Source organism: Mustela nigripes, chromosome 14, assembly GCF_022355385.1.
Source record: "Mustela nigripes isolate SB6536 chromosome 14, MUSNIG.SB6536, whole genome shotgun sequence".
Classification (NCBI taxonomy): Eukaryota; Metazoa; Chordata; class Mammalia; order Carnivora; family Mustelidae; genus Mustela; species Mustela nigripes.
The window spans coordinates 105,720,244-105,746,686 of NC_081570.1; the positions used below are offsets into that span (position 1 = coordinate 105,720,244).

General features: G+C 50.6%; 2 protein-coding genes across 13 annotated transcripts in view; one reads left to right on the forward strand and one right to left on the reverse strand.

Moving 5' to 3' along the window:
* ADAMTSL4 (ADAMTS like 4) overlaps positions 1-10,920 on the forward strand; it is a 52,295-nt gene extending 41,375 nt beyond the window's left edge. For 8 of the 12 annotated variants that reach the window (XM_059376044.1, XM_059376042.1, XM_059376045.1 and 5 more), the window contains 17 exons: positions 1,101-1,205; positions 1,386-1,461; positions 1,746-2,101; positions 2,323-3,004; positions 3,250-3,352; positions 4,092-4,228; positions 4,594-4,798; positions 5,037-5,209; positions 5,360-5,471; positions 5,575-5,760; positions 5,949-6,078; positions 6,614-6,818; positions 7,165-7,341; positions 7,631-7,837; positions 7,950-8,129; positions 8,416-8,560; positions 8,707-9,214. In XM_059376044.1, the coding sequence (XP_059232027.1) occupies positions 1,101-1,205; positions 1,386-1,461; positions 1,746-2,101; positions 2,323-3,004; positions 3,250-3,352; positions 4,092-4,228; positions 4,594-4,798; positions 5,037-5,209; positions 5,360-5,471; positions 5,575-5,760; positions 5,949-6,078; positions 6,614-6,818; positions 7,165-7,341; positions 7,631-7,837; positions 7,950-8,129; positions 8,416-8,560; positions 8,707-8,843 (3,316 nt within the window). In that variant the 3' untranslated portion in view covers positions 8,844-9,214. Of the gene's footprint in view, positions 1-1,100; positions 1,206-1,385; positions 1,462-1,745; positions 2,102-2,322; positions 3,005-3,249; positions 3,353-4,091; positions 4,229-4,593; positions 4,799-5,036; positions 5,210-5,359; positions 5,472-5,574; positions 5,761-5,948; positions 6,079-6,613; positions 6,819-7,164; positions 7,342-7,630; positions 7,838-7,949; positions 8,130-8,401; positions 8,561-8,706 lie in introns of those variants that run through there. The other 4 variants (XM_059376048.1, XM_059376047.1, XM_059376052.1 and 1 more) reach the window with 4 other exon arrangements.
* Positions 10,921-19,790: 8,870 nt separating this feature from the next.
* MCL1 (MCL1 apoptosis regulator, BCL2 family member) lies at positions 19,791-23,767 on the reverse strand. The gene is made up of 3 exons (XM_059376054.1): positions 22,986-23,767; positions 22,388-22,635; positions 19,791-21,421 (listed from the first exon to the last, which is right to left on the reverse strand). The coding sequence occupies exons 1-3, from the start codon at positions 23,671-23,673 to the stop codon at positions 21,305-21,307; spliced, it is 1,053 nt and encodes a 350-aa protein (XP_059232037.1). The 5' UTR covers positions 23,674-23,767; the 3' UTR covers positions 19,791-21,304.
* Between the last annotated feature and the right edge of the window lie 2,676 nt (positions 23,768-26,443).

Below are 26,443 nucleotides of genomic sequence, written 5' to 3' on the forward strand. Positions count from 1 at the left end.
TCTTGGGGTCTCAGGGAGGGGAGTGGGACTGAGAGTGTTGCTACCCCCAAGTACATTCCTGCCCTTCCCTCTGTCATTTTCCTGCCCCTAAGCTGGCCCACCTCGGCATTAGCTCCTTGGATTCCTCTCCCGGGTGCCTTTCAGATCCAACAGAAACATTTTTTTTTTCCTGGAAAGCAGAACTAAGAGCGGGTTGAGGAGTGGGGGTGGGAAGGGCTCCTACTGAGCAGCAAGGGGCTGGAGAGGACTGGGGAAGCGGTGGCTTTGAGACCAGGCTAGGGTTCCAAGCTCCACTTCCCTGATGATGAAAGCTAGACTTCAGGATGGACTTCCTGGCTCCTCGGGATGATAGGACTATGACTGGGGAGCAAGGGCTGCATCTCTCCTTCCCAGGTTTCCCCAGCCCATCATCACCTGGCCTGAAATGAGCCCTCACTGAACCAGTGCTGAGGGATGCTGGTCCCTAGAGGGAGGTTAAATGAAATGGGAAAATCTCCTGGTTCTCTAAGAGATTAAAGCATCAGCCCATTTAGTTTATCTCTTGGCTACAAAGTGAGGCCAGCAGAGATGTGCCAGGGAGTTCCAGAAGGAGCCTAGTTAAAATAAAACGGAAGAGGAGGCTGGGAGGCAAGTAAGAACAGGAAACCTCAAGGGACTTCGTCTTAGCTCCTTAGAGTAGGTATCTGCTGTCCTCACCCATGCCTTCCTTAACTGTCCAGGACCTTCCAGAGGGCAGGAGGCAAACGAAGTAAAAAATAATCTTAAGGGAGACACGTGTGCATGTATGGCCTGAGCTGGCCGGTAAACAGTCACTAGTCCAGAGGAGGGAGGAGGGAGGAGGGAGGAGCTGAGAAGTCCCTGCAGGCTGAGGGGAGGGGACTGTGCCACAGTTGGGAGGTTGAGGTCAGACCCCTCACCCTCTAGCGGACAGGAAAGGGCAGCATTACTTCCCGCTGTTACCCTTAGGGTTATAAAGGGGTGGGCCAGTCTTCCTCCACCCCTCCATCCTCACTGGGAGATGTCCTTCTGAGGAGCCATCCCTGCCAACCCCTGGCTTTCTGGAGCCTGGAGAGGTAACCACCAGGCTTCTGTCCCTACAGAGCGCGCCCACTCCAACCCAGATGCCTGAGTAGTGTGTTTACTTCCGGTCCCCTCTCCCAGGCCCGGGGCATCGAGGGAGGAGCGATGGAGAAGTGGGCGGGCAGGTAAGTGTGGGGTTGCGGGCAGAGGGGCGGCTCTGTCTCTGCAAGTGAGGGAAGGCCATTACTGGGCTGGGCGGGGGCAAGTAATAAGAAGCATCTGCTTTCTGAGAAGCTGGTATTAGGATGTGGGGAGCCTGCTGAGGGGGAGGGGGCGTCCTAACACCATCTCTGGCTGGTTTGCAGGCCTCAGTTGTGTCTGATGCTGCTTCTGTCCTTCCCTGAGCTCGGCCTGGATCAGGAGGTGCGCCAGGGACCAGAGGTTGTGATACTGTCATTCTCCCTAGCACCCACCCCACTTCTTCAGGCCGGGCCTCCCGTTTTCTGAAGCTTCTGATAAAACATGGCGCCTTTCACATTTGCCTTCTCTTCCCACTCCCCCACCCCCAACCAACTCCTTGCCAAACAATATCAAGTCTCACCTCTGCTATTGACTCTGACCTTGGACCAGTAACAACTGCCCCCACCCTCGGGTCCCGGACTAGATACCCTGTACAGTTCCCTCGAAAATCCTTCTAATTTTGTCTGACTTTTTTGTCCACATAGGTGTTGTCTGGACACTCTCTTCAGACACTCCCCGAGGAGGGCCAGGGTCCTGAGGGTGTCTGGGGTCCTTGGGAGCAGTGGGCCTCTTGCTCCCAGCCCTGTGGAGTTGGGGTGCAGCGCAGGAGCCGGACATGTCAGCTCCCTACAGCTCAACTCCACCAGGACCTGCCCTTCCCACCCCGGCCCCCAAGACATCCAGAAGCCCTGCTCCCCCGGGGTCAGAGCCCCAGACCTCAGACTTCCCGAGGAACCCCCCCCCTGTACAGGCCACAGCCTCGGGGAAGAGGTGGCCCACGTCGAGGTCCTACTTCCCAACTAGGGAGAGCAGAAATCCGGGAGATTCCAGGCGCTCGGAGGTGAGGGGTGGGGCTTCGAGGGGGAGGGCGGAGCCTGTCGTGTGGGGTAGGGCTTCAAGGGAGGGCGGGGCCTTGCTTGAGGGGCGGGGCTTAGCAAATGAAGGAAAGGGAGCAAAGGATGCAGGGCTTAGGGAGGCTTATCTTGGGTGCTAGAAGTAGGCTGGAGAGGCTGGGCAGGAGTTGGCCAGAGCTCTGACCCCATGTCTGCTACACATTCTTAGGTCCCGGGTTCGAGACCCCATCAAGCCAGGAATGTTTGGTTACGGGAGAGTGCCCTTTGCTTTGCCACTGCATCGTAACCGCAGGCACTCCCAGAGACTGCCCAGAGCTGAGACCTCCCAGACCTCAGATCTTCCATCCCTGACTCCAAGAACAGAACCATTCTCCACAAACCACACAGCTCAAACTCAGCTCGCTCCTACAGAACTTTCTGCCCGGCCCCCACACCCCCCAGCAGAACCTCCAAGCCCTGAAACTACTCAGACAGAAGTGCCCTCTAGAACGAGGCCTTTCCCCACGCAGCCCCACCCCAGAGCCCAGGCCTCTGGCACAGAGCCTGCCTCGTCCATCCCCTACCCAGGAGAAAGTAACTCCTTCCATGTGTCCCCTCAGCCAAGAATGCCAGATTCTCAGGGTTCGGCCAGTTTCCAGGTGGCTGAGAGATACCCTAATCTTTTCCTTTCTGTCCCTCGGGGCAGAGGCCACCAGAGCCAGGAGCACTGGAAACCTGGGGGGAATCTCCATGGGTCCCTCATGGAGCCTGCCCCCCACTATCCAGATGGCTGGCTGCCTCTGCTGAATGATGGCCCCCACTCCAGTTCGCTCTGGAGCCTCTTTGCTCCCAATAGCCCTGTGCCAAGGTGTTCTGGGGAGAGTGAGCAGCTGAGAGCCTGCAGCCAAGCGGTGAGTTCTTCCTTGGACCATCCCCTCTCCAGACTTGCACTTCTGCTTTCCTTGGCCCTAAGTCTGGGTCCTTAGCTTGTCAGATCTGGACCTGAGGGTGAAGGGCCTTGGCATCTGACCTCCTCAGGGTAGGGGCATTGGAGCTCTTCCACGGACCTGACCTCCCCCCCACCCCCAAATCCAGCCCTGACCCATACCCCCATTTTCCTCCCCAGCTTTGACTCCTCTGTATCTCCCCACCTCAGCCCTGCCCCCCTGAGCAGCCAGACCCCCGGGCCCAGCAGTGTGCCGCCTTTGACTCCCAGGAGTTCATGGGCCAGCTCTACCAGTGGGAGCCCTTTACCGAAGGTGAGGTTTCCGGCCCCCCTCCACCCCCCACCCCGGGAAGATGAGCTGGTTTCAGACTGGGGGATGATGGGGAGAGGGAGACACCAGCCCCTCTATTTCTCTTCTGTAGGCCCTTGCATTTCTCCTCTGTAATATTTTCTTTCTTATTTCTCAGGGTTGGGGTGAAGAGACAGCACAGGCTGGGAAAGGGGAGTGGGTTTCCGACAGGGCCCAGCTGTCAGATGGTGAGGGATAACCCCGCAGAGGGATCAGGCTGGGAGAGGGAGTATACAGAAGTGCCCTACGGCTGCCTTCCTCCAGGAAGAAGTCCATCCCAGGAGGTGGACCTGACAGGAGGAGGGCATGGCCAGAGAGATCCTGTCCGGTGACGACATCAGAGTGGGGGTGTACCGTGGGCCCTTGCTAATCCTAGACCACTTGTTCCCAAGTTACTGTCCACTTAATTTTCGGCCTGTGTCAACCCAACGCCAAGAAACCCCTTCATGAGCTCATGTAATCATAGGTTTCAGGTATCTGTTCTCTCTCACAGCTCACAACCCCTTTGCTGATCTCAGTGACCTCAACTGACCTGACTCAGTTTTTGTATGACCCTCAAAGCAACCTTTCAGAATACAGATTTTTTTTTTCCCTCCATCCACGGCGACGTAGGCGAGCTCAGGATGTCCTATAGCCAAAATGGGACCTTTGCCAGCCCCCCAGCCGGGACCCCAGCTAACCACTCTCCCACCCTGCTTCTTAGTTCAGGGCTCCCAACGCTGTGAACTGAACTGCCGTCCCCGTGGCTTCCGTTTCTATGTCCGTCACACGGAAAAGGTCCAGGATGGGACCCTGTGTCAGCCTGGAGCGCTAGATATCTGCGTGGCTGGACGCTGTCTGGTGAGAGAGGATGGAGTGTGTGTGTGTGTGTGTGTATGCACACATGCGTGCACACACGTGGGCATGCGCACAGTCTCCTCAGTCATCATCACAGAAACAAAACCCCAAGCTGACATTGCAAAAAGGAAAGTTCTCACCTACCCAGCTGGAGGTGAGAGCAGAGCCAGAAGTGAATTGCAGGAAGGAACCCCTCAGGCGCGTGCACGCTTCCCTGAGGCTGGCTGGGGGTGATGGGCCGGCACAGGAACACCTTCTCCCTCACAGTGTAAAGATCGAGATGCAGGGTGAGCTGGAGGGTCCCGAGAGGACCAGGCAGGGTGCGGCGGGGTCTGGCTTCAGGTAGCCCCTGCCTCACTCTCCCCCAGAGCCCCGGCTGTGATGGGATCCTCGGCTCTGGCAGGCGTCCAGATGGCTGTGGGGTCTGTGGAGGGGATGATTCCACCTGCCACCTCGTCTCAGGGAACCTCACAGACCGGGGGGGCCCTCTGGGCTATCAGAAGATCCTGTCAATTCCTGCCGGAGCCACGCAGCTCCAGATTGCCCAGCTCCGGCCCAGCTCCAACTATCTTGGTGAGCTCTCCAGATTCTCCGAGTCTTGGGTCCTGTTCCACTCCTGGTCTCTTGGTTCAGCCCTCCACAACCCCACTGAGCACAGGAAATGGACCAAGCAGAGAGAAGTCAGGGGCTCCTTCCCTTGCGGAGGTGGGAGGAAGCCGAGAGAATGCGGGGTATCGGGCTCTCTGTGGCTAAGTGGGGTGTAGGTGGAGGACATTATGACTGACCCTGTGCCCTGACCTCCAATCTTCAGCCCTTCGAGGCCCTGGGGGCCAGTCCATCATCAATGGAAATTGGGCCGTGGATCCCCCTGGGTCCTACACGGCCGGTGGAACTGTCTTCCTGTACAACCGGCCTTCCCGAGAGGAGGGCAAGGGGGAGAGTCTGTCAGCCAAAGGCCCCACGACCCAGCCTGTGGATGTCTATGTGAGCTTGGGACCTGGAAAAGCTGGACTGCTGGAGAGGGGGGCCTTTCCCTCTGGGGGCAAAACTGTGGGGCACAAGATGGTGGAGAAGGCTAGCAGTATGCCCCCCAGCCTCCTCCCCCAGACAATTCATTATCTTCTCTCTCCCCAGGTGATCTTTCAGGAGGAGAACCCAGGCATTTTTTATCAGTATATTATCTCTTCAGTTCTTCCAGACCTTGGGAGCACCACCCCAGAGCCCCACTTCCCCCAACTCCAGCCAGGTGAGACTCTGCTCCCCAGACCTAGGAGGTGGGGAGGGGCTGCCAGGGGAGCTTCAAGGCCGTGGGGGGTATTTGATTTGCCTACGCAACTGTCCCTGCACAGAGATTTTGAGGGTGGAGCCCCCACCCGCTTCGATGCCCCGCCCTGCTCGGACCCCAGGCACCCTCCAGCGTCAGGTGCGGATCCCCCAGATGCCTGCTCCACCCCATCCCAGGACACCCCTGGGGTCTCCAGCTGGATACTGGAAGCAAGTGGGACACTCGGCGTGCTCAGCATCCTGTGGAAAAGGTGAGACTTCATGTACCAGCCTGTATTCTTGGCACCCTTAGCTCACATCCCCGACTTGGCACTCCTGATCCCACACCCTGGACTATGGTCCATGCCTTGACTCTGTAACAAGTCAGATCCCAGCATCTGGGACCCCACCGAGCTCTGAGCCATCCTGCCTCCTGCGGCTTCCCTCTCATCCCCTTCAGGTGTTTGGCGCCCCATCTTCCTCTGCATTTCTCGTGAATCAGGGGAGGAGCTGGATGAACACAGCTGTGCCATGGGCGCCAGGCCCCCAGCCCCCCTGGAGCCCTGCCATGGTCCTCCATGTCCCCCATAGTGAGTATGGCCCACAGGGAGGGCTAGGGTCTTAGGAGCACGAGAGCTGTCCCAGGCAGACACGTCCACACTGCCATAGGATCTCACCGTGGGCTCTGCACCCAGCTCATGGGATCAGTGACAGTATTTGATTAGAAAGGCTTATATTCCTGGGATGCCTGGGTGGCTCACTCGTCTGACTGCCTGCCTTCTGCTCAGAGCATGATCTCAGGGTCCTGACTCCCTGCTCAGCGGGGAACCTGCTTCTCTCTCTGCCTCTGCCTGCCCCTTCCCCTCCTTATGTGCACACACTCTTTTTCTCTCAAATAAATAAATAAAATCTTTAAAAAAAGAGAGAGAAAGGCTTACATTCCCTAGACAGGAAGAAAACCCTGGCAGCCTGAGCCCCACAAGGGACCTCAGACTCAAAGTGATGAAGATTCCCCCTCCCCTCTGTGGGTCCCCCCAGCCCAAGTCTGTCGTCCCTTCCCCACTACTCATCTCTGTTTCCCTGCTCTGTGTCTCTGCCTCTTTCACGTCTGCTGTGCATGCGCAGCTGGGAGGCGGGCGAGTGGACGTCCTGCAGCAGCTCTTGTGGCTCGGGCACCCAGCACCGCCAGCTGCGCTGCCGCCAGGAGTTTGGGGGCGGCGGCTCCTCGGTGCCTCCCGAGCGCTGTGGACACCTCCCTCGGCCCAATGCCACCCAGCCCTGTCAGCTGCGCCTCTGTGGCCACTGGGAGGTTCGCTCCCCCTGGAGCCAGGTGAGTGGGACCTGGCAGGGAGGCTGCTAGGTGAGGAAGGAGCCTAGGTGAACGGGCACCGGTGGGTAGGCACAGTGGTCTCTCCAGTCCTTTTTAATTAGCAGAGACTTTTTTTTTTAACTAACGAGACCTCTTGAGAAGCCCCTATCTATAAATCCAACTAAGACCCTGGACAGGGTTTGGGGGCCCAGAGCCCATAAAGCCATGGAACCGCTCAGTCAGGGGTCAGAGGCAGGTCCTGGTTCAGAGGCCGTGGAGCTGGGGGCCCAGGGAGGGGGGGTTGCCGGGGGCGTCGGGGGGGGGGGGGGGAAGTCTGGGAATCTTTCAGAGGCTCTCCTACCCTCAGTGCTCAGTGCGGTGCGGGCGGGGCCAGAGGAGCCGGCAGGTTCGCTGTGTGGGGAGCAACGGTGATGAAGTGAACGAGAGGGAGTGTGCGTCGGGCCCCCCGCGGCCCCCCAGCAGAGAGGCCTGTGACATGGGGCCCTGTACCACAGCCTGGTTCCACAGCGACTGGAACTCCAAGGTGGGCCCTGCACCCCTCGTCCCAGTCGTGCGTCCCTGGTGCCCCTAACCTAAGATCTTTCCAACACGTTTCCGTATGCATATACTCAGCAAGCCCTATTATGGGCTAGATGCCACTCGTACTGGGAACTGCAATATAAGTGAGGAAGAACTTGCATTAGGGTCCTCAGCCCCCAGGACAGGTTCCGCTTAGCTGGCTGGTAGTCGGGGCCCTCCCTAACTCTGGGGATCCAGGATGCATCACCCTCAGCCCCTCCTCCTCCCCCCCAAATCCATCACCTTCTCAACAGTGCTCAGCGGAGTGTGGGACAGGAATCCAGCGCCGGTCTGTGGTCTGCCTTGGGAGTGGGGAGTCCCGTGGGGCAGGCCAGGAGGAAGCAGGAGCTGGGAGCACTGAGCAGAGCTGTGCACCGGGAAGCCGTCCCCCGGACATGCGTGCCTGCAGCTTGGGACCCTGTGAGATGACGTGGTGCTGGTATACGGGGCCCTGGGCCGAGGTGAGTGAAAAGCCTGGGACAGGGCTGTCCATCAGTGGGAGTCCCTGTGGGCTGGCAGGAGTCACCCCCGTTCTCCCTTCCTCTTGCACACCCTCCCATTCCTTTGCATCAGTGCTCCTCAGAATGTGGCTCTGGCACACAGCGTAGAGACATCATCTGTGTATCCAAACTGGGTATGGAGTTCAACGTGACTTCTCCCAGCAACTGCTCCCACCTGCCTAGGCCCCCTGCCCTGCAGCCCTGTCAGGGGCAGGACTGCTCCGACCGATGGTTTTCTACGCCCTGGAGTCCGGTGAGTGCCTGGCCCCCTTGTCCTACTAAGCGCGGACTTCAGGGAAGGGGAGGCTCCTCTCATGGCATCCCCACTGTGTCCTAGGACGAGGCCAGCTGCAGTCGGTTTATCATTGTCCCATTTCCATGTAGACATGGAGGACAGGTGGGCCCCGTCCATGTGGGATTTCATAATGTTCAGGAGAGGCCCCACATGCACACACTACTTTGAGAGAACGAGGTGGCCTGGGGGTCAGGAGGAACCTGGGTCATAACAAAGGTCTGATTTGATAGCGGGGTGTCCGCAGTGCTCTCGCTCCTGCCAGGGGGGTATTCAGACGAGGGAGGTCCAGTGTCTGACCGCCAACCAGACCCTCAGCGTCCGATGCCCTCCTCACCTGCGGCCCTCCAGGAAACGACCCTGTAACAGCCAGCCCTGCAGCCAGCGCCCCGGTAAAGAGCCCTTCCCCCACCAACCCCCCTAACAGTGGAGTTAACTGAAGTATGGGAGGGATGAGAGAGGACCAGTGGGAGTGGGCACTGCATCTCCAGAGGGAAGGGTCTGGGTGACGTGCCCACTGGCCTCCTCTTGTCCCCAGATGATCAATGCAAGGACAGCTCTCCACATTGCCCCCTGGTGGTACAGGCCCGTCTCTGCGTCTATCCCTACTACACAGCCACCTGTTGCCGCTCTTGTGCCCATGTCCTGGAGCGTTCTCCCCCAGAGCCTGCCTGAAATGGGTACAGGAGACCCTCTCCTCATGGTTTCCTCATGCCACCATCAGTCACCCACCCATCAGCCCACTCTGTACTCTCTGGCTCTCCGGCCTGCCCTAGTCTCATCAGGGGTGTCCCCTAGGATGGTTGAAGGTGGCAAAGATGACTGTCAAGATATGTGGCTGTGTGTGTGTGTGTGTGTGTGTGTGGTGTGATGGTCCGTGTGCACACGTGCACCACATGGGTATTGGGGGCCTGCATGGATGGATGTGCTCATACACATACTATTTTTCAAAAAAAGAAGTGAAACAGACTGAAGAGGAGTGGAGAGTGGACGATGCCTGTTTCCCTGAGACTTTTCCAGGCTGAGAGGAAAGCAAGTTTGCAGCTCCTTAGTAATCCAAACTGCATAGCACCTGGTCTCCCCATCAACCTGACTTTGTGCCCTAAACTTCAGTTCTCATGTTCAGGCCTCACCTCTTCTAAAGCACCATTTACCATCTGATCCCTCCTCCCACACTTAGTCTCTCCATCCCTACCTCTCAGAATCAGCTAGGGATGGGCGTCAGCCACTGCCAGTCCTGCCTTACCCCAGGAAGAGAGACTATCTCCCCAGAGCAGGGACCAGCTGGGCAGAGGATGGAAAAAAGAAAAAAATAGAACAAGACACCGTAGCCCCTGCTTCCACTCCCCACCTCTGAAAATGCCCCCCCCCCCCCCAGAACTAATTTATTTTTTATTAAAGATGATTATGACAAATGAGAAACAGGCTCTTTATTGTCCTGATGGGAACCCATTCACCTGGGCCCTAAACAAGCAGTGTGAGGTCAGAATGAGCGGTGGGAAGGGGGAATAGTACCTATAGCCCAGGCAGAGAGAGTTTGGGCCCAGATAGGATGTTAAGTGAGCCTCAATCCCGGGAGGGGATCCTGGCCAACCATAGGCCCTGCAGGTTGGCCATCGACCACTAGAGGTCACCACTTCTCCCACTTTAGGTATGGAGTTGGGAGTTTGGTTCCAGCGCTGAGGAAAAACTGCATGGCCTGTGGTGGGTTTCTCCAGACTGAGTCTTTCTGTAAAGTCTCTTCGAATCCAGTAGCCCTGCTTTCTGTCTGGGGCTGAGCTGAATAGCAGTTGGCTTTGCAGGGGTCTTTTCTCCTGTTCTCTTTTCTTTGGCCCTCCCTGCCTGCTTCACCCATCTTTTCTGCCCTCATTTCCCATTTCCGCATTAAGCTCTCGGTTTATTGCTTTTGCTAGGGTGGGGGAAAGGAAGTGACTTCTGCCCCTCCCTGCTTCCCTCTGCCGGAAGGACTAGAGGAGGAGGAGCCTGGCCTGGCCCGGCTCTAGGGGACTTAGGGCGGGTCGAGGGTGGAGCCAAGGCAGTACTGGATGTCCTGCCAGAGACATTCTTCAGAGATGTATCATGCTAGTCTCCCTTCCTGCGGTCTTGTCATCGCCCAAGGTAAATAGCTTGCTAAAGGTGGTATGAGAGCGGGCAGCTTATCCCACAGTACGGACCTCTGCAATTCTGAGGTCTGAGCTCCAGATCTCTGCTTCTGGAAGCCAGATTTCCTGGGAGTCCCTGTGTCTAGGAGAGGAAGGGGGGCAGTGCAACAGAATCAGATTCATCCCCATTGGAAGCATCCCTCCCCCAGCTCTGCATCTCTACAAGTCTGACCAAGTAAGGCCATTAATAAAGGCCGGTGGAAACAGTTGAGCTCAGTGATGACCGTTTCCTTGAACACACTAAGACCCTGTGAAGGATACCAGAGTTGCCCAAGGATAGAAGATTTCTACTCTAGCAGCAGACTGGGGTCATGCTGTTGCCTGGGGACTTTTCCTGGGTTGGAAGTGGCTGAGAAGGAAGACTTTGGGCAACATCTTGGAAGAAAAATGGGTGAGGAAGGAGGCCAAGGGAGTGGAGGGAGAGGAAAATGAAACTGACTCACCCTGGGGGAAGGAGTGAGGAAAAGGGCAAGTGCAGTCTCGGTGTCTCTGTTCTGCCTTAAGAGGAGCTATTAGACATATTCTTCTGTCTCTGGGTGAACCTGTAAGGGGATCAGAGATGTGGGGGATCAGGGAGGGAAGTGGGCTCTGCCCCAGCCCAGTAGATACAGAGGGCAGAAGGCGGAGTCCCAAGACCGAGGGCGGGGGTGGCAGTGACTAGCTGGGGCCCTCCCAGCGATTCCTGGAAGCTGCAGCCTGGGTGGTGGCCCCAGCTCAGCTGACTTCTCCGAAGTTCCCCTCCCTCTTAGGGCCTCTTAGGGCTGTTGCTGGGCAGGTTTGGAGTTTGGCCCGAGTCTGAGAACCAATCACAGGTGGGGATCGCAGCCGCAGCCCCTCTTAGGGCACCCCCAGCTTCAGCACCTCCCTGCTCTTTGTGGCTGCCCCTGAGCTCCCTGACAGCCACCAGCCTCTGACTTCTCAGAATATGGGTTTTCGTTTGGGGGGTTGCCCCCTCCCCTTTCACTTTAAAGCTAGGATTCAGTGCAGCCCCTAAGGGTTCTTTCCTCTGGTCATGAAGTCAGTATGGGGTCAGTGTGGAAGCTTTCAGGAAGGGGACTTTGACCCGGAGCAACCCCTTTTCTTAGTCCCTTCTAGGGGAGTAGTGTGGCCAGACACCTCTCCTTTGACCTCTGAAACCCTCTAGAGGGACTTGGGAGAGAGGAAGCTGTGAGCCAAGGCCAGAGAGATGTGGTAGAGTGGCCCCGAGGTCTGGCATACTGGGGGGAATTTAGGGAAGGACGCAGAGGAAGTGGACCTCTGAGAATTGAGGTGGGGGTGGGGAGGTTATAGGAATAATCTTGGTATGTACAAGAGAGATCAAGCGTGCAGAAACTGGCCAGCGTCATTTCTGAGTGCTTGCTGGGGGAAGGGGATTGTGGTTCTGTATCTGTACTTGGGGGTGAACTTGTGAGGTCTCAGTTCAGCTGGGTCAGAATTCCTCTCCTCTCGCCCCTCCCAGCTTCCCCAGGGTAACTACCCATTCGATAAGCAGCAGCCTTCAGACTAAATTTATCTCCTAGACTTCCCCACCCGCCTGGGCCTCCCTGCAAGCAGGTGCTCACAGCTGGGTCTGTGGAGACCAGCACTCTTCACTGAACCAGCTTCAACCTTCCTGCTAACTAGGGGTGCGACAGAGCGCAGGGCCCACAGGCTGCCCCAAGCGTGAGTGGCCAGCCTTGAGGCTCCCTCTGTCAGGAGCCCTAGAGAGCAGAAATATGGAGGGTCTAGACAGGGGGACAGAGAGGGAGGGATAAGAGTGAGAACAACGTGCAAGAAGCTCCCCTCCAGATTCTCTCTGACCAGATCCTCTTTCATTTCTCACTCTCCCCTTCTGCCTGGTTTTACAGATAGAGACTTCATTTTATTTTTACTTATTTTTTTTAAAGATTTTATTTATTTATTTGACAGACAGTGATCACAAACAGGCAGAGAGGCAGGCAGAGAGAGGAGGAAGCAGGCTCCCCGCTGAGCAGAGAGCCCGATGTGGGGCTCCATCCCAGGACCCTGAGATCATGACCTGAGCCGAAGGCAGAGGCTTTTAACCCACTGAGCCACCCAAGCGCTCTATCTTTACTTATTTTTTAGACACTTCACTTTAACTTAACGTGCTCCCGCACTAGAGTGAACTTAGTCAGGGAGCCGCCCCCTCTCCTTGAAACACGGAGAATCAGCCTAGACTAGAGATTGTAGTTTGGGTGTATGTGGTAGGGGTTCCCAGGTTCCCACGCTCTCCTACCAACACCCCTCAAATCCACCACCTCTGGAGCTGGGAGGCAACTGGGTGGGCGAGTTAGAGAAGAGGGGGCTTATTTGTCACAGGCAGGTGATGAAGAGGTGTTAGCTTTAAAGGGTGGGGGCAGGGGCACCTGGGTGGCTCAGTGGGTTAAGCCTCTGCCTTCGGCTCAGGTCATGATCTCAGGGTCCTGGGATCAAGCCCCGCATCGGGCTCTCTGCTCAGCGGGGAGCCTGCTTCCTCCTCTCTCTCTCTCTCTGCCTGCCTCTCCGTCTACTTGTGATCTCTCTCTGTCAAATAAATAAATAAAATATTTAAAAAAAAAAAAATAAAGGGTGGGGGCAGGGGAGGGGCTTCTTCCACAGGAAGTGGAAAGCCTCAGGAAAGTACCTAAGTCGGAGTCTATCGAGAGCAATAAACAGTTTGGGTTAACCTCAAACTAGACAGCACAAGTTCTGAATCTGACTTTGGGCCCTTGACCCGGGAGACTGGGGAACATCTAGAGGGTGTTCTGGGGCTGAGGTCTGAAGGTAAAGAGAATTTGAGGGATGAATGGATAACACTAGTCCAGAACAAGGTGCGCATGAGGCATGGCAGTCAGATCCCAGTGAAGCAAGCAGGCCTCAGGGGACGGGGAGGTGTAGTAAGAAGCTGACAAACCAGGGGATTTTCTCAGGCAGCACCAGAGAACTGTTGGAGTGGCCTGGGGAAGAACCTCAGTAGTTAGAGGCGGGATGGGTGCAATTTAGGAAGATCCCTGCCTGGGGTTAGATGTGCAATGCTGTACTCTTCTGTGCCTTGCCTGAATCTCTTTGAGACACAGCTTCACAGGGGCACCTGGCTGGCTCAGTCAGTGTATGTTTGGGGTTGTGGGTTTGAGCCCCACACCGGGCGTACAGCTTACTTTAAAGAGAAAAAAAAAAAAAAAAAAAAAGACAGAACGCTATAGAACTTTGAGGAGGAAACGAAAACCAGGAAAGATGGTAGGATTATTCCTAAAATGGAGCAGACTGTGTCCCTGGGATCTGTGGGCTAAAAGGTATGGTGCCGAACGCCCTGCCACTGACCAGAGGGACAGAACTGATCTGCTCTTGGAACCAGAGTACCCCTCCTTTTTTTCATCTCTCCCTCCCCACCCTGCTACTGACTCCTGGTTGACCTGCGTCTTTCATCACATAATGTGACTCCTTTTTGGCTCTGGTAGGGGAGTGAGCAAACTTTTTCTCTGAAGGACCACAGAATAGGCCATAGTATCTCTCTGTTGTGACCAGTTGACTCTGCTCTTGTAGCACAAAAGCAGTCAGAGACAACCTGTAAACAAATAGGCCATGGCTGTGTTCAGATCAAATTTATGACACTGAAATTTTAATTTCATGTCATGTTAACATGTCACAAAGTGTTTTCCCAACCACTGAAACATACAAAAATCACACTTCGCTTGCTGGCCACATAGACACTAGGGCAGAGTTGGCAGGCGGGTAGTTTACAGACCCCTGGGACTTTTTCCATCTGGCTGAACTTCTGCTCCACCTGGCCATGGAGAATCCTGTTTGTGTCACCTCTGGCCTTCACAATATAGCTGTAGAACCCTTTTAAGGTCCTGTCTAATGATGGCTGCTTCCTAGTGGCTTCTTCAGTGACTTGGAAATGGCCGATAGAATAAACCCTTAAGGGACATTTCCTAAAATTCCCTATGTTTTGGATAAGTGCTTTAGGGTAAAGCAATTGTATATATTCTCTTTAAATCATCACAATAATAAAATAGGGAGGACAGTTAAATCCAGTTTATAGGGGAGAAAACAAATGCCTGAGACCTAAGGTAGTCTTTTCAGTCTTCAAATTCTACCTAATTCCTTTGTTCTATTACTCAATTTCACTCCCATAAGGTACCCTTTATCAAAATATTCAGTAATTTGGTCTGCAGTGATCCAGAACTTGGATGGCTGTAAGTGTTTTTGTTGTTTTCAAATGCCTTTCATGACTTGCCAGCATTTCAGGAAAATCCTATCTAAATTTTCTTTTTCAACCCAAAGTTTCAGGGAATTAAAAATACTTTCAAATGTATTCAGCATTTTAGCCCCAAGGAAATAATTACATATACATGGTCTTTGTTTAAGGTACGCTGTCATGAAACCTACACTTGGTTATTACTAGAGTCACAGCTTTTTCCCTTAGACAAACTTTATCGCTCCAAGTTCTGTCCTTAAAAGGAATGCAGCTGCATTTCTTTTTAAAATAACCTATGTCTGGGGTGCCTGGCTGGCTCAGTCAGTAGAGCCTGTGACTCCTGATCTTGGGGTTTTACGTTTGAGCCCTACATTGGGTACAGGGATTACTTAAAAATAAAATCCTTAATAAAATAAAATAACCTATATCTGGGATTGCTTACCAAATTCTTATTCTGTATTTGGAGTTTTTCTTTGATTCAGTAGCACTGATACATCCTACATGGCTCATCATGGGGAAGGAAGATACAGAGACCTTTTCTGTTTCACACTTGACCCCAACTAACAAACTCTATAAAGACGGGGAAGGGGTCAGGGAAGCCAGGGCAAGAAACCTTTCTCCCCATTATAACCAAGCTCCTCCAGAGCTGTTCCTTAAAGCTGAAAATAAGCCACCTCATTTCAAAACACACACACACACACAAAACATTTCATTTTGACACGAAAGTTATTTCCCTCTTTCTGTTTCTCTGCTTTGCCTGATGAGGGATTTCTGAGAAATGACATGTCACCTCCCACAACCTCAGTCTGCAGTTTTGTTTTTCGAAATGAAGAGAGAGAGGGTTAGAAGAAAGGCGTATTCTGCCATAAGCATACAGTATTAATTCAAAACTTGACCACAAGAGAGAATTGCCCTTCCCAATACCCTTCAGCCTGGGTGGGCCCACCTTGCCTTAGATCTGGGCTTTCAGGGGCTAAGGAAATAAACAAGCTATCTTCTCAGGAAATGTCAATAACAAAGCAGTGAAACCTAACAGCTGCTCTTTACAGCACCCCAGCTGTCCTCCTCCCCACGGTTCCCACCAAGGGTAGGAGAGGGGTAGGAATTGCTCCAGGCAAACTCAGAAGTGGAGGTGGGAGCTGAGGATGGGGATGCATAGAGATTCAGGAGTAAAATGCACACGAAGCTAAGGTTCCCAGATAAAACCCCTACCTCCTCATGAACTCTGAACACCACTGTCAGATCAGCCAAGTAGGGGAGACTGAACTGGGTAGCAAAATTTTTGAAACCAGCTCCTCTTACTAGCAAAGAAACTAACTTTTTTTTTTTTTTTTAAAGGGGCACAGAACTGAGGTGTTTTGTAATCAAAGTGGAAAAGTCATCAAATCCAGGATGAAACACAACAGTTAAATATTCTTTTCCTTGTCTGCTTCTTTGCCCGGCTTTCCCAGCACACCTTGTCCCAGGCTAACTTGAATAAACACACACATGTGACCACAGGAGGGCGGGAAGAAAACCAAGTGGGGGTGGCGAAATTCTGAATGGAATGCAGTCCCAGCTAGTTAGGGGGCCCTGGCTGAGACCTCTGGCACTGGCAGTGGATTTATACAGACAGAGAAGCCAAAACAATGAGCTCATGGGCAAGAATGCAGCCTGTGGGGAAGTCTGGGCAGTCAGAGCAAACTGGTTTTTTAACTAGGATGGGAATAGCTGTAATCGAGTCTCCCACGGGAATAGGATTAGAGAGCGTGGAGCCACCATTCAGTATCTTGGGGTCCAGTTTAATAACTTTTGAGGGCTGTCCTTTATTCTCAAAGTCTTCTGCAGAGAGCACAGCACTCTTGGGTCTGTATTCAAGTTGGTTGCTTTCCCTGGTGAGTGAACTACCTACTCTAGATGAGGCTCTTAAGACAACCTTACTCAAAGCAACTGGATCTAAAGCAGGTTTGCCAAAGCCAGCCCTTCAGCCAAGATCCAGCGATAGCTGTGAGCCCAGAGACTCTGTGTACTCAGGGCTGCCACTTGAACATGACAGAGGAAACAATCAATGGCGTCTGTCTTTTTTACTTCCCAAATAAGCACAACCCACCCAGCTGTGTCATTTAGACCCAAGTCAGACTTCCAAGACCAAAGACACATTTTTTTTCCTCCACCAGTGTTTTTCACTACTTTTATATTAGACCCCAAAAGGAAGAAATTGAACAGATACTACATTCAGTGGCTATGTATGGTAAAGGGGAAGGAAGGCAGGGAGGGAAGAAATGAGAAGAAAAAAAATTATCTGCATCTCCCCACCCTCCCCCTTCGCTCCTGGAGGTTCTTTCCTAACACCATACTTTTGTGCATTTTGTTCCCTTTTCATTAAGGTTCAACCTAAATTTTTTTTCTTTTTTTAAAGATTTTATTTATTTATTTGACAGAGAAATTACAAGTAGATGGAGAGGCAGACAGAGAGAGAGAGAGGGAAGCAGGCTCCCTGCGGAGCAGAGAGCCCGATGCGGGACTCGATCCCAGGACCCTGAGATCACGACCTGAGCCGAAGGCAGCGGCCTAACCCACTGAGCCACCCAGGCGCCCAAAAATAACCCCCCAAACCTCCACTGAATCCTCAGATGCCTGTTCCATCTGCATTCCCAACCCCCATCTTCCCACATGCTACACATAACTAAGATAACTCTGAAACTACAAAGTTGGTCCAGTTAAATTTTCAAAATCTTGAAAATGAAAAGCCTTTGAACAGTGTGGGAGGATTCAAGAAGACAAGTTCTGTCATTGAACAAGTGGGGCCAGAAAGAACTAGGGATAAATTAAGATAGCAGATCATTCTGAACTCCAGGAATTAACAGCCCATGCTCTGAGCATCTGGCTGGAGCCATGCAACACACCAGTTGTGCAAGTTATTTCCCTTTAATTTTTGTAAAATATACCAGCTGTCACAACTGCTTTAACATTTTCTGAAAGGAAACAGTATGAAGCAAGAGCTCTAAAGTCACAAAACAGGAACTGAAAGACAAAGTCTGGTTGTGTCAAACGAAGGAAGTGTTGATTACTTTGACTCCCTCAGTGACTCATGTTACCTAGTTACCATTTGAGCCAATGTTCAACTACAGAACTGGCTTCACAGCACAACCTACCAATGGAGCGACTGCACTGCACAGAACTCAACAAGGGCCCAGATTTACACCCTTGGGTCCAATGTTACCCTCCCTCCAGCCCTCTGCTTAGGAGTGCACTAGTGTGTAACAGCTCTGTAATGATAAAAAGTTGCCATCTCCTAGTAGTGAGGCTCCAGAAAGAGAGGGGCTTCCAAGCAGAAATGAACTTCTAAATGCACAAAAGCACAGAATCCTGTTTGTACTATTAGTACAAACTAATGGTGCTCAGGGCTTGAAACCAATACGCAAACTTCACATTTGCACATTTCCATGGTGATTCAGCTCCATTTCATGGTAGCTGAAAATAAAAAAGACAGGATAGGGTTTCTGAAATTAATGTACTTATTCTCACCTTTGTTTTGGGGAGACGAAGAGGGAAAAGTACCAAGAACCTTATCAAAACCCTTAACTGTGGGTACTAATTCTTCTAGCTCCTTCATCTAAGAAGGTGGAGATGGGGAACAGAGGAACCACAGTAATGAATCAGCTCATGGTGACTAAAAAACCAGGACAGGGATTTTGACTGTTAAAATGTATGAATTACAGCAGTTAATACATTTCAAAACCCAGTACCTCTAATTTGAATGAAGGAAGGGGTTATTTGGAAGGGAAGCATCCTTTGCTCTAAAGCAAATCAGCTTTATGAGGCTTTTGCTTGTTAATTCACCTGTTATTTATTTACTCAGCCGGACTTCCTTAAAAGGCTTGTCTAAGTGGGGGAAGGAAGACAGTCATGGATTAGAAAACACCCGTACCACACCTTGCATTTGAATAAAAGATTTATTATTTTCTTCTCAGGAAAAACAGGAAGTTAGGGAAACACACTACATTTTACAGCCCACATTAATTTGTAGTTGGTCCTAACCCTTCCTGGCACAGCTGTCAACAGCATTAGCTGTTTTAACCAGAACCAAGGTGTTCACCCCCAACAGAGTGTACATGGGTACTAGAGGATTGCATGTTTTTCCCTGAGAGAAGCATAAGACAAGTTGCTGAGAGCCAGCTTTCCAAGCAGCCCCTCCCTTTCCATTCTGGAGGATTTGCTTGAACTATGCAGCTCATCAGCACTTAGAACACGTGCCTCCTCCTCTCCCTAGAAAACTACCCACCCTTCCCTAAAGCACTTGGGCTCCCTAAGCCCTGAGAGCCCAACCCAAAGTTTCAACTAACATCCTCCTCTACATTTCAGCAGTTAACACCTAGTAAATAGGGAGGTGGGTTCCCTAAACTCCTCCAATTTACATTTATGTGCTTATTTCCACAACTGCATATGGGGAGACAGGCCTTTTAGTCACCTTCACCAGATTTTAAGATTAATTAGAAACTACATAAAGTGCTTTTAGGTCCTTAGAGATAAACCTGACATAAATAAATGGTTCATGATCAAGAATGATAAATACATAGGTAAAAATAGCTCTAGCTAGATGACCTTATGGCTCGATGATGGGCAGGCAGGGCAATCCTTCCCTATTACATTCTTAGTCATTTTATTCATACCTATTTTCATCTGGAGTCCATAGACTAAAGGTCATGTTCTATGGATGAAGCTTTCAAATGACCCTAGGTCTACTACAGAAGCTTTCTTCAGTTTACCAGTAGCTTTTATGTAACTCTTTGAGGTTTAACAGAGCCCGTCTCTATGATTTTAAATGAGCATTTTTGAATGCAAAGGAACCTACAGAAAGTCACATAATTTGCTGTCCCTTCCTTTGAAAATTCCTAAAGGGACTTTTAAAACTCCCCCCTCCCCGCCCCAGACAGGACGAAGCAACTGAAAAGGTACCAATCCAAGGAAAAGGGACTCCTCCTACCACGTGACTGTTATGGTCATGGCACCCACTGTACCACCACATCCCAAGAATAAAATTCATTAAGGATGAAGGTCTCTGGTCTCCTGGGGTGGGGGTTTAGGGGCTTACGTAGGGTTCATAGTGCCAAAAATTAAAAGGGCTAGTAAGAGTTCAGGGATGGCAGGGTAAGGGTATTAAGAACTGAAATAACTATCTATAGAGGGAGAATTAAGCAGCAAAGACAGAAAATAAAAGTCAGGTTCAATAACATGTCAAGTCTGAAATCCAAAGAGATGCCAATACAAAAATCTGAAACAAAGTTTGGGAATCATTAATAGAAATGAAACATAAGTATTTGTTTTATTCATATACTAGGCTTAGACCTGTGTTTAAACAAGCAAGCCTAATAATAGCACCATGGTTAGAGTGTAAGCCTGCTTTTCCAAGTCATCATTTTACAATTTATTAAGCAAACAAGGGATCAAATATCTCTCATCCACTGATGTGATCTTTTTATATACATACTGTTAGTAAGTCCCACTTGGAACAGCTGAAAATCTTTTAGCAAAAGTTTTGAAGATGAGCTCATAAACTCAATTTAAATTTCACCAGTTAAATTAGGTCAAATATAAGGAACTCAAGTGAGTAGCTACTCACCAACCAGAGCCCATTATTTTGTAAGTTATCAGCCCACATGTGCCCCTGCCCCAAACTTAAACTCCACTTTGACTCAATTATTGAAAACCCGCATGTAAGGAGGTGAAAATGAAGAATTTCCACTCCTCAATTTCTCAATCCCAAGTTTAAAAAACAAAAACAAAAACTGAGGAATACTTACCAACCAGATAGCAAAATTAAAGTCTGCATAGTTATGAATCAGTATTGTTCCATTATAACCAAGTTGTGTACAACTGCACCAATTGGTTCTGTATACAATCTAGAACTGACCAGGACAAAATTTAGAATAGTAAAGCTGTAAGAAATAGATTCCTAACTACAGAAGTTGTAAATTTTCAAACGGGTATGAAAAAACTAATGTATTTCGAGACTCTTCATCCCTTTACATTTCAAAGAAATAGACTTTCTGTAAAAATATATACAATTTTTACAGACAATACATTTACAAGTTGTTTTTGCCTTAAAAATTGAGGATATTCTCATATTTGCAACTCTGATTATTGAGCCTTAAGTCAAGTATTCTTGGCCATTACTAGGCTAATAAACTAAACCACTCAACCAAGCCAAAGTAGAACAGGTATAAAAGTCCTGAACACTTGGGACTTTCCATTCAATAAGTATACCTGGGAAGGCTAATTGCAGAGAAAAAGCTTCCCTTCACACACTGTTGTACAGTACTGAGGCTTCTAGTCATAGTTCTATTACCTGTAGCTTAAATCCATTTTATACAGATCAATGCCATTGTTAGTGCTTCTCTTTTAACACTTTAAGAAGTTAATGAATTCAGTGGACATATTTATTGGACTCTATGACTAGCCTGGCTACTGGCCACTCTCCTGTTCTAGACAAGGAAATTAAGTCTCTTCAACCCTACCATCTTCACTAAATCTAAAAGTTCTCCTCCATGGCCTCCCAAAGTTTGCCTGTTGCTGAAACTGAACTTTGCTTCTTTTAGACAGTGACTCTTCAAGGGGGACTACTTTTCCCATGTATTTATTCCCGTTAGCCATAATCCTCTTGCCACTTGCTGTTCTACGTTGCTGGAGAACTCTCGGAGGTTACAGCCTGGACAGCTCTAAGTCCAACTTCATAAATACATTTGATTTCACAGCAGTCACACATGGTTTTGTTGCCTGGGGTTGGTTAAAAGTCAGTTATTGCACTTAAAAGGCTATCTTATTAGATATGCCAAACCAGCTCCTACTCCAGCAACACCTGCAAAAGCCAGCAGCACATTTCTGATGCCACCTTCTAGGTCCTCTACATGGAAGAACTCCACAAACCCATCCTAGAAAACAAAAAAGAAAAGCACATTTTCAAGTATGGGTTTCCGTTGGCTTAAAAACACTATTCATAAAGAAAAGAATTTAAAAAATCTAAAGTTCTGCCCCCCTCAAAACATAATGAACCAATTATTTACCCAGCCTACAAAAGACACATTCATTTTGGGGGGGGGGGGGGTTGCAGCGCAGCTCTCAGAAATTTAGTTTACTATTATCCTCAAGTGACTAGTTTTTTTCACAATTTGAATCCACTGAAAAGTATCCAGTCAAATTACAATACCAAAAGCAAAAGACTCAACACCCAGTAAAATAGCCTACAGAAAACCGGATTTTTAAAAAAAATTTTTTTTAAAAAGATTTTATTTATTTATTTGACAGAAATCACAAGTAGGCAGAGGCAGGCAGAGAGAGAGGAGGAAGCAGGCTCCCTGCTGAGCAGAGAGCCCGACGAGGGACTCGATCCCAGGACCCTGAGATCATGACCTGAGCGGAAGGCAGCGGCTCAACCCACCGAGCCACCCAGGCGCCCCAGAAAACCGGATTTTTTTTTTTTTTTAAGATTTTATTTATTTATCAGAGAGAGAGGGCGAGAGAGCAAGCACAGGCAGACAGAAAGGCAGGCAGAGGCAGGGGGAGAAGCAGGCTCCCTGCGGAGCAAGGAGCCCGATGCGGGACTCGATCCCAGGACGCTGGGATCATGACCTGAGCCAAAGGCAGCTGCTTAACTAACTGAGCCACCCAGGCGTCCCCAGAAAACCGGATTTTTGATGAAACAATTCAAGTCGGTCATACACACTATCTCTGTGAACTCACTACTTAAATCAAGGTTAGGCAAACAGAGATCCTAAGTTAGGAGGCTGAAACCTGAGTTGTGCATCCTAAAAAGCTTTAGAGAGCCCCAGACTTTCTCTATAAAATCCTTCATTCCATTTCCACTCCAAAACCCCTCTTCAACCTTAAAACAAACTTACCCAGCCTCTTTGTTTGACTAGCCAGTCTCGTTTTGTCCTTACGAGAACATCTGTGATGCTTTCTGCTAATGGTTCGATGCAGCTTTCTTGGTTTATACTCTTCAAGTGTTTGGCCACAAAGGCACCAAAAGAAATAAGAGTCACAATCCTGCCCCAGTTTGTTACTCCGTCACTGAAAACATGCACCATCACTCGAGACAAAGATTTGACATCGTCTTCGTTTTTGATGTCCAGTTTCCGAAGCATGCCTGAGAGGAAGAAAAGCATGCAGGTTCTCACGGCCTCCTTTGTCTAAACCAGGGCATGATTTGTCCGCCCACCCACGGCGGGGGAAATCGCTATTTGGGGTCTATAGAACTCAGTCCGACCCCAGTTGAAAACTGACATCCCACCCTTTCCGGGCTTTGAACAGAGCTGCCATTTCCAAAAGAATTAAGATGGGCGGATACAATGACTCACGGCCAGAAAATTCTGGGTTCAGAAATAGATTACGAGTCATTTCAACACAGACTTGTTTTCGGTTTCCACCCACCTTTGGTGGGTGAGTCCAGGGACAGGTGAAAAAAGGCAATGCAGCCTCGGCGACTAACCCCCTTACCTTGGAAGGCCGTCTCGTGGTTGCGCTGTACCCCGTCCCCGACCCGTCGGAGGGTCTCTAACGCCTTCCGGCTGGCAGCCCCAGGCCCGCCCAGTGGTTTCGCGTCCTTGGCGCCCGTTGCCTGCTCCCGCAGGTACCGAGAAATAATCTCCAGGGACTGCCGGTACAACTCGTCTTCCTCCTCCTCTGCTGGGGGTGGCGTCGAGGGCAGTGAGCCGTCCGTGCAGGGGCCACTGCTGGCCTCCCCCACCAACTCCAGCAAAGGCAGGACAGCAGGCCTCTTCCCCAAAGGTTCCGGCTCGTACCCATCCAGCTCCTCTTCGGGCGACATGATGGCGTCGGCAGCTGGGCCTTCCATCTCTTCAGGCGGCGACGCGCGGCGGGTAGGCTCGAAGAACAGCAGCCTCGGGGGGGTCGCGGTGACGTTGGGGCCCTCGGCGCCAATGGGCGAGGGCCGCGCGACCCTCCGGGCGTCCGGCGCGAGAGTGGCCGGGGTACTCGCGCCGGCGCTTCCGCCAATCACCGCACCGGCTTCCCCTCCCCCTACCTCCCGCCGGGCCGTGGCCTCCTTCCCCGAAGCCAAAAGCCGCCCTCCCGAAGAGGAGGCGCCCCCGGTGCCGGCCCCCAGCCCGGCCCCCCCACAGTAGAGGTTGAGTCCGATTACTGCGTTTCTTTTGAGGCCAAACATCTCAAGCTGCCGACGCCGACGCCGCCTCCCAGGTGAGAAAAATGGGGGATGAGCCTAACTCCTCGGTGGAAGGAAGCGGAAGTAGGACTGTGAGAGGAGCTTCTGTGTCTTAGTTTTAGGGCCAGTCCTATGGTGGCGTCAGCAAGTTAAAAAAAAAAAAAAAAGTGTAGTCCCATAAAAGGGGAAAGGGGCGGCAGCTTCCGGAGGTTGCGCACGGCACCTCACCGGCCGGTAGAGGTAGGGGCGGGGCTTAAGGGCTGGGCGGGGTCTTCCGGCGCCCGAGCGGAGCGCGGCGGGTTACGTAAGGGCGGCGCGGATGCTTTGGATCTAGGGTTCCAGTTTTTCGCAGGTGCGGGTGTGGGCCTGCTAATGGTTTCCTCGCTTTACTTCCCAAACACCTGGTTTCGAGCCCCCGCTGTTGCTCTGCCGCAGAGGCTTTTTTTTTTTTTCGGTACTAAAGTCTTAACCCATTGGATCACTCGGAGATTGAGGAGAGGGGATGGGACAGTTCTGGCACGGCTGGGGAGCAACAGTCTAGCTATACGGGTCCTTAGGGGCACTGTTGGGGACCTGAAGTTATTTTGCACAACCTTTGCTCTCAGTGCAACATTGTTTGGAAATGGGGACGCTCCAAGAACTGCCCTATGGATCATTTATATGTAAGTTGACTAAATGAAATTGTTCTGCCCCTGGTACGTTTTATTCCTGCCTCCCTACTTGTTTCCTCTCATCCCCCATCTATGCTCCACGGTCTGTAGTTATTTATGTGTAAGCCTTACTCTGTTGGCACCTATTCCGAGACTCCGGACACCTTTTATTTTTTTACTGAGTATGAGGCACTTTTGATTCTAGGGGTAGAAACCTCTTGAGGATAGGGATCCTGCTTGTGTGCCATATGTGTGAGTTGACATTAAAGGAAGCAACCCCTTTTTTTTGTTAAAAACGTCTGTAGAAATAATAATAATACCTAAAATTCAAGAGCCAGGTGATTGAGGCACATAAGCTGGAAAGGTGAGCAAGGTTCCTGTTCCCCAAAATATCACAGTTTAATAAGGAGATAGGGAACCCATATCCCATAATTATGTATTTGGGCAAGAACTAGAACAATGGGGATTTATAATATGTGGCAGAGAGGATGGAGAGAAATATCCCGTGGTTATAATGAATAAGAAATGGTTTCTCCAAACTGGTGCAGCCACTGTGGAGAACAGTATGAAGGTTCATCAAAAAACTAAAAATAGAACTACGCTGTGATCCAGCAATTGCACTATTAGGCATTTACCCAAAGGGTATAAAAATACAGATTCAGAGGGGTGTATGCACCCTGATGTTTATAGCAGCATTATCAACAACAGCCAAACTATGGAAAGAGCCCAAATGTCCATCAACTGATGAATGGATAAAAATGTGGTAGACACACACACACACACACACACACACACTGGAATATTACTCAGCCATCAAAAAATGAAACCTTGCCATTTGCAACAATGTGGATGGAGCTAGAGTGTATTATGCTAAGTTGAAGTAAGTCAATCAGAGAAAGACAAATACCATAGGATTTTTTTTTTAAAGATTTTATCTATTTATTTGACAGAGAAAGATCACAAGTAGGTAGAGAGGCAGGCAGAGAGAGAGAGGAGGAGGAAACAGGCTCCCTGCCGAGCAGAGAGCCCTATGCAGGACTCGATCCCAGGACCTTGAGATCATGACCTGAGCCGAAGGCAGCGGCTTAACCCACTGAGCCACCCAGGCACCCAATACCATAGGATTTTACTTACATGTGGAATTTAAGGAACAAAACAGATGGAAGTATAGGAAGGGGGGAAAAGGGGACAGGGAAACAAACCATAAGAGACTTAATGACAGAGAACAAACTGAGGGTTGATGGAGGGAGGTAGGTGCGTGATGGGCATTAAGGGGGCACTTGTGACGGGCACTGGGTGTTGTGTGTAAGTGATGAATCACTGAATTCTGAAACCAATATTGGACTGTATGGTAACTAAAATTTAAATAAAAATTTAAAAAGAATCATTTCTCTAGTTTAAGAAACTTTTAAAAAAAGATTTTATTTACTTATTTGACAGACAAGTAGGCAGAGAGGCAGGCAGAGACAGAAAGAGGAGGAAGCAGGCTCCCCGCCCAGCAGAGAGCCAGATGCAGGGCTCGATCCCAGGACCCTGGGATCATGACCTGAGCCGAAGGCAGAGGCTTTAACCCACTGAGCCACCCAGGCGCCCCTAGTTTACTAAAGTTTTAATCTTGCACAGTACTAACCATGTGAGATGAAATATATGCTCTCTAGGAGGCATCAACAATTTATTTTTGGAGTTGAGAGGTTGGAAAATCACTTTGGGCTAGGAGAGCCAGATGACCTTATGGAAGATAGCTTTTTTTAGTGGGCTTTCTAGAATGCAATTTTATCGAATAGACAAGGGGAGAGAGATTGAGGAAACAGCAAGTGCAAATGCTTTATCTTTCTAAAGGCTGAAAAAGGAAATGCATTGCTGGTTTCATTTTAAGTTTACAGCCAGAAATCTCAAGTGCTCAGCATTCCTGTTGCATTTCTTCAGTTCACTCCCTTATGGTCCAAGATGACTGTGGCACACCTTCTCTTCTGTCCCCAAAGCTCCAATGTTCCTTCCTGCCCTCCTCATTCTCAGCTGTTTAACTTACTTCACTGAGAAAATGGAAGCAAACAAAAGAGAAAAACTTCATTTCTCACCACCAAATCTACTAATTTATTCCTGCCACCATTCTTCCTGGTTTT

Coding starts and splice junctions, on each gene's coding strand:
- MCL1 (XM_059376054.1), bottom strand. CDS start 23,673: ATGTTTGGCCTCAAAAGAAACGCAGTAATCGGACTCAACCTCTACTGT. Junction 22,636..22,985: donor CCACGAGACGGCCTTCCAAG/GTAAGGGGGTTA, acceptor TCTTCCTCTCAG/GCATGCTTCGGAAACTGGAC. Junction 21,422..22,387: donor TAGTCAAACAAAGAGGCTGG/GTAAGTTTGTTT, acceptor TTTGTTTTCTAG/GATGGGTTTGTGGAGTTCTT.